The following is a 15415-nucleotide window of genomic DNA, read 5'->3' as shown; positions in this document are numbered from 1 at the left end:
ACCCCCTCGAAGAACTCAATCAGGTTTGTCAAGCATGATCTACCCCTGACAAAACCATGCTGATTACTCCCTATCAATCCCTGTACCTCCAAAAATTTGTAAATAGCATCCCTCAGAACACTTTCCATCAACTTGCCCACCACAGACGTCAGACTTACAGGCCTATAATTCCCAGGTTTGCATTTGGACCCTTTCTTAAACAGAGGAACCACATGCGCCACCCTCCAATCCTTTGGTACCACCCCCGTGGCCAGTGACATCCTAAATATCTCTCTGTTAATGGCCCTACTAACTGTCCACTAGCCTCACTGAGTGTCCTAGGGCATATTTTGTCCAGTCCGGGAGATTTATCCACCTTTATCTTTTTTAACACAGACATCACTACCTCCTCGGTTATCCTTGTATGCTTCATGACCTCCCCACTATTTTTCTTTACTTCAACTGTTTCAACATTTTTTTCCCTAGTGAATACCGAGGCAAAGAAATCATTCAAAATTTCCCCCATTTCCTCAGACTTCTCACTCAGCCTACCCTCGCTATCTACAAGGGGTCCAATTTTATCTCTCACTAATCTTTTACTTTTAATGTACTTATAGAAACCCTTTGGATTTATTTTTACTCTGTCAGCCAAAGCCTCTTCATGCCTTTTTTTGGCCTTTCTAATTTCTTTCTTAAGATTCCTTATACACTCCTTGTAGTCCTCTTTTAACTTCTCAGCTCCCTGCTCTTTATACCTCTTGTACACCTCCCTTTTTCTCCTAACCAAATGTCCAATATTCCTCGAAAACCAAGCCTCCCTATGACTTCCAGCCTTTCCTTTGATCCAGACTGGGACACAACTATTCTTTACCCCCAAAATTTATTTTTTGAATATCCTCCATTTTTCATTAACATCCTTACCTGAAAATATCCTGTCCCACTCAATACTCCCCAAATCCCTTCTTATTCCTTCGAAATTTGCTATTTTCCAATCCAGAACCTCAACTTTAGGCCTCTCCTTGCTCTTCCTTAAAACTACCCTAAAACTAACAGAATTATGACCACTAGACCCAATTGGTTCTCCAACATTAATGTCCGCTACCTGACCTAGCTCGTTCCCTAACAGGAGGTCCAGTATTACACCATCCCGAGTCGGTTCTTCTACTAACTGATTTAGAAAACAATCCTGAACACATTTAACGAACTCCAGCCCATCAAGCCCTCTAACCGTATGGGTATCCCAATCAATGTGTGGGAAGTTAAAATCTCCCATGATCACTACCCTATGATTTTCACACATATACATTATCTCCTGACAAATTTGTTCCTCTAATTCCCTTGGTCCATTTGATGGTCTGTAATACACCCCTATTAGCACCCTCTTGCCTCCTCCACCCCTCAATTCCACCCAAACAGCCTCACTGGTCGATCCCTCCATACCATCCTGCCACCACATGGCAGTAATGTCCTCCCTAACAAGCAGAGCAACTCCTCCTCCTTTTTTACCCCCTGATCTATCACATCTAATACAAATGTATCCCGGAACATTAAGTTGCCAGTCTTGCCCCTCCTGTAGCCAGTTCTCACTAATTGCCACAATATCGTGACCCCAAGTATCTATCCATGCTCTCAGCTCATCTACCTTGTTCACTTTGCTTCTTGCATTAAAATATATGCATCTCAGAGAATGACCCTCACATATATTCTCTTTTTTACCTTCTACCCTAATCTCCATCCTACCTTTGTTATCTTGAAACGTTAGAATGGAACTTTTTATTTAAAGTACGTGATAAATTTGGATTGGGACCAATATTTACTAATTGGATTAACGATTTATATAATGGACCAAAAGCAAAAGTTGTAACAAATGGACAATGTCCACATCTTTTCAATTAACTAGGTCCAGTAGAAAAGAATGTTAATTATCTCCAGATTTATTTATTTTAGCAATAGAACCAGTAGCAGAATTGGCTTGGTCTGACCCTGAAATTAAATGTTTTAGAGTTGGCAGAAAGGAATATAAAATTAATTTGTTTGCAGATGATGTAATAATTTATTTGTTAGAACTGAAAATTCATTGTGTAAATTATATTTAAAATTAAAAGAATATGGAATAGTATCTGGATACAAGGTATTGAGATAAAAGTGAGATTATGCCACTGACTGAAGGTGATTACCTCAGTGATTCTCAATTTAAATTGCCATTGAGTGGAATAAAATATCTAGGGATACAGGTAGATAATAATTTAAACTATATATATATATATATATATATATATATATATATATTTTTTTTTTTAATTCCCTTGGCCCATTTGATGGTCTGTAATACACCCCTATTAGCACCCTCTTGCCTCCTCCACCCCTCAATTCCGCGAAGCCAAGCCAAAGATATATATATATATATATATATATATATAGTTACCCCTTCACAAGAAAAATTATGAAGATTTTACAAAAAAGTTTGGAATTGCCAATAACATTATTGGGAAGATTTAATTTTATAGAAATGAATATATTTCCAAGTGTGCAATATATTTTTCAAACATTACCTATATCTTTTCTACAAACATTTTTTAAGGAACTAAATAAATATGTAAGGCAATTTATTTGGAAAGGCAAGATGCTAAGAACATTGATATTAACATGGAAATATTAATTGGGAGGTCTGCAACTTCCAAATTTTAATTATTATAGAGCTAGGCAAATGAGATTTCTCTCTTCTTTTTATGAAAAAGGAGAAAAGCCAGAATAGATCAAAATAGAGATGGTAAGATAGGAGAAAATACATCAGAAGATTGTATATATAAATGGGAACCAAGATTAATATTTGAGGATAGGGATACACCATTGTTAAAGCACTTGATTAATATATGGAACAAAGTAAACAATGTAATGGAAATAAGGAATTATGGGTTAATTAAAATGCCTTTGATTCAAAAGAAACATACCATTTATTAATATTTGTTTCTCTACAGGAATTTTAAATATTGCAGATTGTTATGAAGGATGAAAATTTAATGTCATTTGATCAATTAAAAATAAATATGGCATAGAATAATACAATATTTTGTTTCTATCAATTAAAACCATATTTACGAGATAAATTGGGTCCAACAATGTTATTGCCGAAAGAAGTGAAATAGAAACTTTGACTTAAAGATTTACTAAGAAATTTACATCTGCTATGTACATATTATTGCAAAAAGGAACTTTGAAGCAGGGAATACATAGATCTAGACAGAGATGGGAAATGGATTTGAATATAAATACTGCAGAGAAAAATTGGCAGGAATTATGATAGTATGACAATCATAATAAATGTTAGATATTGATGGTTCAATATCATTTTTGCATCATTTTTATCTTAACCCATAACAATTAAATAGATTGAAAGCAGATCTATCAGATCAATGTTTTAGGTGTAGTCAAGAGATAGGCACTTTTTTGTATTCTTCATGGTCATGTTCAACATTGAGACCATTTTTGGATAGAATTAGGAAAATCTTTAGAACAAGCTATGGGAGTTAAACTTCTGCAAGATCCAAAGGTTTTTTTTTATTGGGCATTTGTTTGGAAGTAAGACCAAAATTGAAATTGAATTTTTTTCCAAAAGGAATTTAAGAAAATTGCACTAGCAGTTCCAAGAAAATATACAGCAGTGACATGGAAATCAGATTCCCATTTAGGAATGGGAAGATGGCATACAGAAAGACATAGTATACCTCTTGAGAAAATTACATATAATTTAAGGAATAAATATGATGTTTTCTGAAAGATTGGTACCCATATTTACATAAAGTAGGTATGAATTTATAAAGAGCTTTCCCTGAACCTCATGAAATCTTCCTAACTGCATGATGATATTGAAGAAAACGTTGTGTAAATGGTAATGATATTTTGGTAACCAGGTTTTTTTTTTCCTTTTGCTAACTTTTCTCTACCTTTGTTTCAATCTTTTTCTTTTATTTTTAAATTTTATTTTGGAGATTATTATTTGAGGGGGGCTAGTGGGGTTTATTGGGGTTTATAGCATGAATATATAATTGACATTTTCTGTACTTGGATACTTATACATGTTTGAAAATTTTATATAAAATATTCAAAAAAAGTGTGTATTTTGGCAGTACATAATAATATCTTTCATCCCTTATTTAGCAGCACAGTCAATATGAGGGGACAGCAAGATATTTTAAATATTTTGCTAATCTAAAACAGATTTCTCTATTATATTTAGTTCTCAATATTAACATTAATTACATGTAAGGATAAATGGCATCAGCCTACAAAGTAGAAACATTGTAAAGATGGTCACTACAAATGTTCACATTTTTAATTTTATTTTTTTACCTCATTGTATAAAGAAGAGTTCCATCATCTTGAATTCGAAGCAGCTTGTTTGGCATGGTCATGTTATGTGCCACCGATTTCTTGCCATTATAAAAGAATGTATCTGGTGTCCATATTTTACTGGCCATCAAGTTGTTCAATCGAAGAATATTCATTGGACCTTGAAATTTAAGCCTTTCATCTTTCCATCTTTGTCGAAAGAACACGTCAATTGTATATTCCTGTGAGCAGTAATCAATTTATGGTCAAAACAATAGAAACAAACTGCACATCTTACAGACTCAGCACATTGTAAAATCAAAATGAAATCCATCAAGTTCCATCTATTTTCCCAATGGTATGGTTGGAGGCCAATTTTCATCTCATTTGGGAACAATTTTATAGAAGTAATTGGTCTGGTCCACATATCTGCCCTGATTTATTTGCAGAATGCCACAATGGGTGGCAAATTTTGTGATTTCATGAAACCCAGAAAATGCCTATGGCAGATGATAGCAATGTGAAAATTGCAATAAATATAAGATTTTTAGCCATTATAGATATTTTGTGTTTAATTCCTGTAAGCAGAATGAAAATAAATGAATAGAATTGTGAGCATGGCAGCTAAAATTTGATTTAAATTATTTTGATTTCCAATTAAAATCATTACTTAGAACATGCCTGATCATAGTGACATCAGCATGAAAATCCATAAAGTTTACATGACGCCTTTTATTTAAACAGCTGAAATTGAAGTATCAAATGAAGGTTAATATATGTAAATAGAGTACAAATGTGCAGTGCTTATGTCGTGAATAAAGATAAAAATAATTAAGGATTTATAAACCTACCGCAGAATATTGTTTACGCAGAAATTCTGCCTGTATTTTGAGAATATAATCAATAATGTCCACCTGCTCTACTCAAACATTTCTTCAGGGATTTGTCAATTGCTTTCTTGTAACTTTAGCAGTTTCTTTAGTAGACAGGTGGGTAAAATTTCCTTGCAAATTTACTGCAAGTATTTGCCATAGTGGGAGGACAGAATGAGGGAACATTGTGGAGCTTTAATCCATCAGCATAAAAAATAAGATATTGCTGTAACAATATTAAACTCTATATGTCATCTATGTTTACCATTCAACCAAAATGAAGGCTCAAAATTAACAAGTGGGAGTGCAGATTATTAGTTCTCTCCATGTTTGGAACAAAGGCACTTTTTACCTGTATTTGCCTCAGTGCCCCACAGTTTTAAATTTGTAATCAAACTGTTCACATGCAATTAAAGTGAACTTTCCAGATTTTATTCAAGATGATTTGTATATATTTTGTTTTGTCCTTGTAGAAATTACAGCATGTTGTAAACATTTCAGGGCACCATAAAGTTTGGGGTATTGGACTCACAGGTGTTTGTGAGTAGTCGAGTATGCTTAATTGTATAATTGATGCAGGTATAATGCTTCTAAGCTTTTGATCACCCTTGGCGTCTGTAGTTGCTATTTTCCAATATGAGAACTAGAATTGTGCCAATGAAATTCAAAGAAGCTAATAAGAGGTTGAAAAAACAAGAATGAAACCATAAGAGACATCAGCAAAACCTTAGGATTATCAAAATCAACTGTTTGGAACATCATTAAAAAGAAAGAGTGTACTAGTGAGTTAGATAATTGCAAAGGGACTGGTAAGCCAAGGAAGACCACCAGCTCTGATGACAGAAGAATTCTCATCACAATGAAGAAAAATCCCTAAGCCCCATCCAACAAATGAGTGGCACTCTTGAGCAGATGGGTATGGATGTGTCAATAATCTCCTTTAAACTGCAGCACATGCGTAACCCTCCTGGGACCCGGGTGCGATTACTGGGGTAAAGCATCTTTTAAATTGCAGGGAGATCTACCCATTAAATCACAAACCTGGCGATTTAATTCACCAACTTTGCCAACCTGGCGATTTAAGGGGGACCACACCCCTGCAATGACACGTCAAGTACTCATTAGAAGTACTACTGGATGTTCGGATGCAGGCTACCCAGTGACACATGCACGCAAGCACTGCGGTCACCGGAATAAGTGGGTCGGCCAATTTAGTTTTCTGAGGTAGGTCAGGGACCCAGTTGGATTCCGATGGAGTTGACCGGGTCAGACCCTTTCTAACTGCTGTGTAACTGGAGCACTAACTCAGCAAATTGCCCGGTTAACCCAATATTACATGGCAGTTTGAAAGGGCCTAATGACTACTATCTACAGAAGACTTCATGAATATAAATACAGAGGCTACAGTGCAAGATGCAAAATACTAGTCAGCCACTGAAACAGTATGAACAGAATAATTTGCCAAGAAATATTTAAAAGAGCCTGCAAAATTCTGTAAAAAAGTTCTTGTGGATAGACGAGACTAAGATTAAACTGTATCAAACTGATGACAAGAACAAAGTGTGGAGGTATAATGGAACTGCACAAGATCCAAAGCATGCTACCTCATCTGTGAAACATGGTGATGGAGTTATTATGGCCTGAGCATGTACAGTTGCCATAGGAACTGGCATACTGTCTTCATTGAGGAAATAACTGCTGATGGCAGTAGCAATATGAATTTTGAAGTGTTTAGAAACATTTTATCTGCTCAAGTTCAAGAAAATACATCCAAATTCATTGGATGTCACTTCATCCTTCAGCAAGACAATTGTCCCAAACAACTGCTAAAGAATCAAATGAGTTTTTCAAAGCTAAAAACTGGAAAATTCTTGAGTGGACAAATCAGTCACTGGGTCTAAATCCAATTGAGCAGGCCTCCCATATGCTAAAGGGAAAATGTAAGAGGACAAGACCGCAAAATAAGCAGGGGCTGAAGATGGCTGCAGTAATCACCAAGAGAAGATACTCAACACCTGGTAATGTCCATGAATCACAGAATTCAACCAGTCGTTGCATGTAAGGGATATGCAACAACTTATTAAACATGACTATTTCTATATATATACACACCTTTGCTTCAACCCAAATATTATGGTGCCCTGAAATGAGGGGACTATGCTTAAAGTTTAAAATGTACGGTAATGTCTATATTGTCAAATCAAAATGTTCACAAATACCCTTTAATAAAATCTGGAATGTGCACTTAAATTACATGTGAATTGTTTGATTATAAATTTAAAACTGTTCAGCTCAGGGGCAAATAAATGAAAAATGTGTCTTTGTCCCAAACATGGAAAGCACTGTAATTGATATAACCATATACCCACTTAGAGCACAGAACAGGCCAGTTCGGCCCGACTAGTCCATGCCGTAACAAATCTCCACCCTCCTAGTCCCACTGACCAGCACCTGGTCCATACCCCTCCAGTCCTCTCCTCTCCATGCAACTATCCAGTCTTTCCTTAAATGTAACCAATGATCACACCTCAACCACGTCTGCCGGAAGCTCATTCCACATCCCTACCACCCTTTGAATAAAGAAATTTCCCTTCATGTTCCCCTTATAATTTTCCCCCTTCAATCTTAAACCATGCCCTCTAGTTTGAATCACCCCCACTCTTAATTGAAAAAGCCTAAGCACATTTATTCTATCTGTCCCTTTTAAAATCTTAAAAGTCCCCCCTCTATCAAGTCCCCCCTCAATCTTCTACGCTCCAGAGAAAAAAGCCCCAGTCTGCACAACCTTTCCCTGTAAAACCTTGAAATCCTGTCAACATTCTCGTGAACCTTCTCTGCACTCTCTCTATTTTGTTTATATCTTTCCTATAATTTGGTGACCAAAACTGTACACAATACTCCAAATTTGGCCTCACCAATGCCTTGTACAATTTCATCATAACCTCCCTACTCTTGAATTCAATACTCCGATTTATGAAGGCCAACATTCCAAATGCCTTCTTCACCACACCATCTACCTGAGTATCAGCCTTGAGGGTACTATTTACCATAACTCCTAAATCCCTTTGTTGCTCTGCATATCTCAATAGCCTACCATTTAATGCATATGACCTATTTAGATTTGCCTTTCCAAAATGTAACTCTTCACACTTATCTGTATTAAATTCCATCAGCCATTTCTCAGCCCACACCTCCAGCCTTCCTAAATCATCTTTTAATCTACGGTAATCTTCCTCACTGTCCACAACACCACCAATCTTTGTATCATCCGCAAACTTGCTTATCCAATTCTCTACCCCTACTTCCAGATCGTTAATATATATATCAAACAATAGTGGACCCAGGACCGATCCCTGAGGAACTCCACTAGTCACCGGCCTCCAATTGGACAAACAATTTTCTACCACTACTCTCTGACACCTCCCATCCAACCATTGCTAAATCCATTTCACTACCTCCTCATTTATACCTAATGCCTCCACCTTTTTTCCTAACCTCCTGTGGGGAACTTTGTCAAAAGCTTTACTAAAGTGCAAATAGACAACATCCACAGCTTTCCCTTCATCAACCTTTTTTGTAACCCCCTCGAAGAACTCAATCAGGTTTGTCAAGCATGATCTACCCCTGACAAAACCATGCTGATTACTCCCTATCAATCCCTGTACCTCCAAATATTTGTAAATAGAACACTTTCCATCAACTTGCCCATCACAGATGTCAGACTCATGGGCCTATAATTCCCAGGTTTACATTTGGACCCTTCCTTAAACAGCGGAACCACATACGCAACCCTCCAATCCTTTGGCACTACCCCCGTGGCCAGTGACATCCTAAATATCTCTGTTAATTGCCCCACTATCTGTCCACAAGTCTCCCTGAGTGTTCTTGGGAATATTTTGTTCGGTCCCGGAGATTTATCCACCTTTATCTTTTTCAACACAGCCATCACTACCTCCTCGGTTATGCTTATATGCTTCATGACCTCCCCACTATTTTTCTTTACTTCAACTGGTTCAATATTTTTTTCTCTAGTGAATACCGAGGCAAAGAAATCATTCAAAATTTCCACCATTTCCTCTGACTTCTCACTCAGCCTACCCTCACTATCTATAAGGGGTCAAATTCTATCCTTCACTAATCTTTTACTTTTAATGTACCTATAGAAACCCTTTGGATTTATTTTTACTCTGTCTGCCAAAGCCTCTTCATGCCTTTTTTTGGCCTTTCTAATTTTTTTCTTAAGATTCCTTCTGCACTCCTTGTAGTCCTCCTTCAAAGTCTCAGCTCCCTGCTCTTTATACCTCTTGTACACCTCCCTTTTTCTTCTAACCAAATTTCCAATATTCCTCGAAAACCAAGCCTCCCTATGACTTCCAGCCTTTCCTTTGATCCTCACTGGGACATATATGCTCTGTACCCTCAAAATTTATTTTTTGAATATCCTCCATTTTTCATTAACATCCTTACCTGAAAATATCCTGTCCCCAAATCCTCAATACTCCCCAAATCCCTTCTTATTCCTTTAAAATTTGCTCTTCTCCAATCTCGAACCTCAACTTTAGGCTCCTCCTTGCTCTTCCCTAAAACTACCCGAAAACTAACAGAGTTATGATCACTAGACCCAATTTGTTCTCCAACATTAATGTCCGATACCTGACCTAGCTCGTTCCCTAACAGGAGATCTAGTACTACACCGTCCCGAGTCGGTTCTTCTACTAATTGATTTAGAAAACAATCTTGAACACATTTAATGAACTCTAGCCCATCCAGCCCTCTAACTGTATGGGTATCCCAATCAATGTGAGGGAAGTTAAAATCTCCCATGATCACTACCTTATAATTCTCACACATATATGTTATCTCCCAACAAATTTGTTCCTCTAATTTTCTTGGCCCATTTGGTGGTCTGTTCTTTCTTCTTTGGCTTGGCTTCGCGGACGAAGATTTATGGAGGGGGTAAAAAGTCCACGTCAGCTGCAGGCTCGTTTGTGGCTGACCAGTCCGATGCGGGACAGGCAGACACGATTGCAGCGGTTGCAAGGGAAAATTGGTTGGTTGGGGTTGGGTGTTGGGTTTTTCCTCCTTTGCCTTTTGTCAGTGAGGTGGGCTCTGCGGTCTTCTTCAAAGGAGGCTGCTGCCCGCCAAACTGTGAGGCGCCAAGATGCACGGTTTGAGGCGTTATCAGCCCACTGGCGGTGGTCAGTGTGGCAGGCACCAAGAGATTTCTTTAGGCAGTCCTTGTACCTTTTCTTTGGTGCACCTCTGTCACAGTGGCCAGTGGAGAGCTCGCCATATAATACGATCTTGGGAAGGCGATGGTCCTCCATTCTGGAGACGTGACCCATCCAGCGCAGCTGGATCTTCAGCAGCATGGACTCGATGCTGTCGACCTCTGCCATCTCGAGTACCTCGACGTTAGGGGTGTGAGCGCTCCAATGGATGTTGAGGATGGAGCGGAGACAACGCTGGTGGAAGCGTTCTAGGAGCCGTAGGTGGTGCCGGTAGAGGACCCATGATTCGGAGCCGAACAGGAGTGTGGGTATGACAACGGCTCTGTATACGCTTATCTTTGTGAGGTTTTTCAGTTGGTTGTTTTTCCAGACTCTTTTGTGTAGTCTTCCAAAGGCGCTATTTGCCTTGGCGAGTCTGTTGTCTATCTCATTGTCGATCCTTGCATCTGATGAAATGGTGCAGCCGAGATAGGTAAACTGGTTGACCGTTTTGAGTTTTGTGTGCCCGATGGAGATGTGGGGGGGCTGGTAGTCATGGTGGGGAGCTGGCTGATGGAGGACCTCAGTTTTCTTCAGGCTGACTTCCAGGCCAAACATTTTGGCAGTTTCCGCAAAGCAGGACGTCAAGCGCTGAAGAGCTGGCTCTGAATGGGCAACTAAAGCGGCATCATCTGCAAAGAGTAGTTCACGGACAAGTTTCTCTTGTGTCTTGGTGTGAGCTTGCAAGCGCCTCAGATTGAAGAGACTGCCATCCGTGCGGTACCGGATGTAAACAGCGTCTTCATTGTTGGGGTCTTTCATGGCTTGGTTCAGCATCATGCTGAAGAAGATTGAAAAGAGGGTTGGTGCGAGAACACAGCCTTGCTTCACGCCATTGTTAATGGAGAAGGGTTCAGAGAGCTCATTGCTGTATCTGACCCGACCTTGTTGGTTTTCGTGCAGTTGGATAATCATGTTGAGGAACTTTGAGGGACATCCGATGCGCTCTAGTATTTGCCAAAGCCCTTTCCTGCTCACGGTGTCGAAGGCTTTGGTGAGGTCAACAAAGGTGATGTAGAGTCCTTTGTTTTGTTCTCTGCACTTTTCTTGGAGCTGTCTGAGGGCAAAGACCATGTCAGTGGTTCCTCTGTTTGCGCGAAAGCCGCACTGTGATTCTGGGAGAATATTCTCGGCGACACTAGGTATTATTCTATTTAGTAGAATCCTAGCGAAGATTTTGCCTGCAATGGAGAGCAACGTGATTCCCCTGTAGTTTGAGCAGTCTGATTTCTCGCCTTTGTTTTTGTACAGGGTGATGATGGTGGCATCACGAAGATCCTGAGGCAGTTTACCTTGGTCCCAACAAAGCTTGAAAAACTCATGCAGTTTGGCATGCAGAGTTTTGCCGCCAGCCTTCCAGACTTCTGGGGGGATTCCATCCATACCTGCTGCTTTGCCACTTTTCAGTTGTTCGATTGCCTTATATGTCTCATCCAGGGTGGGAACCTCATCCAGCTCTAGCCTTAGGGGCTGTTGAGGGAGCTGGAGCAGGGCAGAATCTTGGACTGAGCGGTTGGTACTGAAAAGAGATTGGAAGTGTTCTGACCATCGGTTGAGGATGGAGATCTTGTCGCTGAGGAGGACTTTGCCGTCTGAACTGCGCAGCGGGCTTTGGACTTGGGGTGAGGGGCCGTACACAGCCTTTAGAGCCTCGTAGAAACCCCTGAAGTCGCCAATGTCCGCGCTGAGCTGTGTTCGTTTGGCGAGGCTAGTCCACCACTCATTTTGGATCTCCCGGAGTTTGCGCTGAAGATGGCTGCATGCGCGACGGAAGGCTTGTTTCTTCTCTGGACAGGACGGCTTTGTAAGGTGAGCCTGGTGGGCAGCTCGCTTCTTTGCCAGCAGCTCCTGGATTTCCTGGCTGTTTTCGTCAAACCAGTCCTTGTTTTTCCTGGAGGAGAAGCCCAGTACCTCTTCAGTGGTCTGTAATACACCCCTAATAGCACCCTCATGCCTCCTTCACCCCTCAATTCCACCTAAACAGTCTCACTGGACAATCCCTCCAGACCATCCTGCCACCTCACGGCAGTAATGTCCTCCTTAACAAGCAGAGAAACACCTCCCCCTTTTTTTACCCCCCTGATCTATCACATCTAAAACAAATGTATGCTGGAATATTAAGTTGCCAGTCCTGCCCCTCCTGTAGACAGCTCTCACTAATTGCCACAATATCATGACCTCAAGTATCTGTCCATGCTCTAAGCTCATCTACCTTGTTCACTATGCTTCTTGCATTAAAATATATGCATTTCAGAGAATGAGCCTCACCTATATTCTCTTTTCTACCTTTTACCCTAATCTTCATCCTACCTTTGTTATCGTTATTATTCCTATCTAGGTGGTCATGCTCTCTTGATACTGCTCTCACACACTGTTCCCCACCCCACTGCCAAACTAGTTTAAACCTTCCCCCACAACTCTAGCAAATCTGCTTGCCAGCACATTGGTCCCCTTCCAGTTCAAGTGGAGTCCATCCCTTTTGTACAGGTCCGACCTTCCCCAGAAGAGATCCCATTGATCCAGAAATCTTATCCCTTGCCTCCTGCACCATCTCTTTAGCCATGCATTCATCCTCCACATCCTCACTAGCGCATGGTACCGGTAGCAGTCCAGAGATTACTACCTTGGAGGTCCTGTTTTTTAACTTCCTACCTAATTCCACATAATCCTGTTTCAGGACCTCATCCCCACTTCTAACTAAGTCATTGGTCCTCACATGGACCACGACTTCTGGCTGTTCTCCTTCCCCTTGCAGAATGCTGTGAACTCAATCAGAGATATCCCTGACCCTGGCACCAGGGAGGCAACAGACCAACCTGAATCCCTGATCTCATCCCACAAACCTTCTATCTATCCCTCTGACTAATGAGTCCCCAACTACAAGTATCCTGTTCTTATCCCTCCTTCCCTTCTGAACCTCAGGGGCAGCCCGTATGCCAGAGACCTGACCCCCACAACTCGTCTCTGTTAGGCTGTTACCCCCAGCAGTATCCAATGCTGAATACATGTTGCTGAGTGGCAATTCCACAGGGGTACTCTGCACAGGCACTCTCCCTCCTTTCCTCACAGTCACCCAAATCCCTGACTCCTGCCTTTGAAGGGTGACTGTCTCCCTGTAACTCTTCTCTATCATTGCCTCTGCTTCCCTCAGTTCATCCAGCTCAAGCTCCCTAACACGGTCACTCATTATATGCAATTGGAGGCACCTTTTGCAGCTGTGGTGTCTCTGATTTCCCACATCCCACAACTGGAGGACTTAACTGACTCCATTTCCTCCTTTCTTACTATAAATATGTTGATTCAAAGATACCTTTCCACACAAGGTAAGTCTTCAGACTTTCATGTTACTACAATATAATTGATTATGGGTTCCATATTTAAAAGTAGTCAAGTGAATTCTGTTGCCAACAATGCAGGAAGATCTTTGAATTATGATAAGTTGAACTGGTTTCAGGTGGGTGGTCTTCTGAACCCAGTTAACTTGTTTGTTTGGTCAGGAGCCCTCGGGAGTGCTATAAGTGCTGAAGCAGAATTTAGAAATGCAAGAGCCTTGTGCTTGAAAATAAGTGGCATAGGAAGATTTACTTATGCAGTTAAATAAAACTTTTATTTTGTACATCTTGTAATGTGCTAGTCCAATCATTGTGAAGAAAATGATACTGTTCTTTGACAAGTACACATATCATGCAAAGGTTGATATGGCTGAATCTGTACTGGGTTAATGAAATTAGCATGTTGCATGAGCATCTGTTTGTCAAACATGGAAAAGTAGACATCTCCAAATACCTGTATGTTAATTTCCTGTTGCTTTTTGAGGTGAGAGTTCATGGCTGTTACACTCCCACAGGAAATATGAAAATGATGCAGAAAGCTTTGGTATGATATTACAAGCTCCCGTTTTAGTAAAATGGGACTATCATGGTAAGGCAATAATATAGACCGGAGGGACTGAATGGTCACAGTTAACATTTAACATTTCACATAAGCACAAGTCACAGACCAGTGATAATTTGATACAATGGAAGAACTGAAGGAAAGTTTGTCACAGTGTGTTCTAGAATTCAATACATTTGCAAAGACATTGTAATTTTGCAGAGGAGAATCATTCTGGTTGCTGAAGAGAAAGCAGCTTTTTGAAGCTGCTCTTGTGGCCAGCCATTTTGGTGGAATTCAGAGCAAAGCCTGCTCTGTGAATGGGCCTTTTCAGTGGATTGACCAGTGCCAGAAGGGTCTTTTTGGGAAGTAAAATGCTTCATTTTAAGTGTGACTAGCAATGAAGTTACTTAGAGAGACTGGGCCTTGGAAGTGTTGTGAAGGCCTACAAAAGGACCAGGAGTGTTGCATCCACAGCTCGTGTGTAAGGACATTTAACCAAAGGCAATGCAAGAAGAATTCGAGAGTCTGTAGCAGCTACAACTCCAATCTTCCCATCAGTTAATTCTGGGCATCAAATTTCAAAGGCCTACTCTTCAACAATGAATTTGAAAGACTTTGAAGTAACTTTCTAGATTTTGGCCTGGACTGTAGTGGTTTGGGTATATCACACACACACATACACTAGACACCTGTGCATAAGTGGGGATATATTTAGTGTTAAGGATAATTTAAGAGTCAAGACTGTAGTTTAAGAGTAAAAAATACAATTAGTGTTTTAAAATTAAACACTGTCTAGTTCATTGCTGGTCATTATGCTTGGCTCATAACAGTGAATACAGTTCTAAATTTCCGAAGGATGTCCTGAGATTTGTAAGTACAATGATTGTGTGAGCAGATTCTGCAGTAGTGCCAGGGCTCCCAGTGAAAATTAGACGAGGGGTGCAGGTGGAAGTTGGTTTTGGTGACTGACTGGAGTGACCCCAGCCTCAAACAAACCTTTGTGATGTGGAGATGATTGTGGGATCTGACAAGTGCACAGAATTCCCTCGATGCTTGAAGACTGAAACAGATATACAAAACATTGGCAAT

At 40.2% G+C, this 15415-nt stretch overlaps 1 protein-coding gene across 1 annotated transcript in view; it reads right to left on the bottom strand.

Annotated features, from left to right (window-relative positions):
• LOC138756704 (gamma-aminobutyric acid receptor subunit alpha-2-like) overlaps positions 1–15415 on the bottom strand; it is a 184203-nt gene that overhangs the window by 105589 nt on the left and 63199 nt on the right. Inside the window, exon 5 of the mRNA XM_069923092.1 lies at positions 4330–4550. Within this exon, the coding sequence (XP_069779193.1) occupies positions 4330–4550 (221 nt within the window). The remainder of the gene's footprint in view (positions 1–4329; positions 4551–15415) is intronic.

The sequence above is a fragment of the Narcine bancroftii genome, chromosome 3 (genome assembly GCF_036971445.1).
Source record: "Narcine bancroftii isolate sNarBan1 chromosome 3, sNarBan1.hap1, whole genome shotgun sequence".
NCBI classification, from domain to species: domain Eukaryota; kingdom Metazoa; phylum Chordata; class Chondrichthyes; order Torpediniformes; family Narcinidae; genus Narcine; species Narcine bancroftii.
The sequence above is the reverse complement of the archived record's forward strand: the minus strand, read 5'-3'. Positions and strand labels throughout refer to the sequence as shown.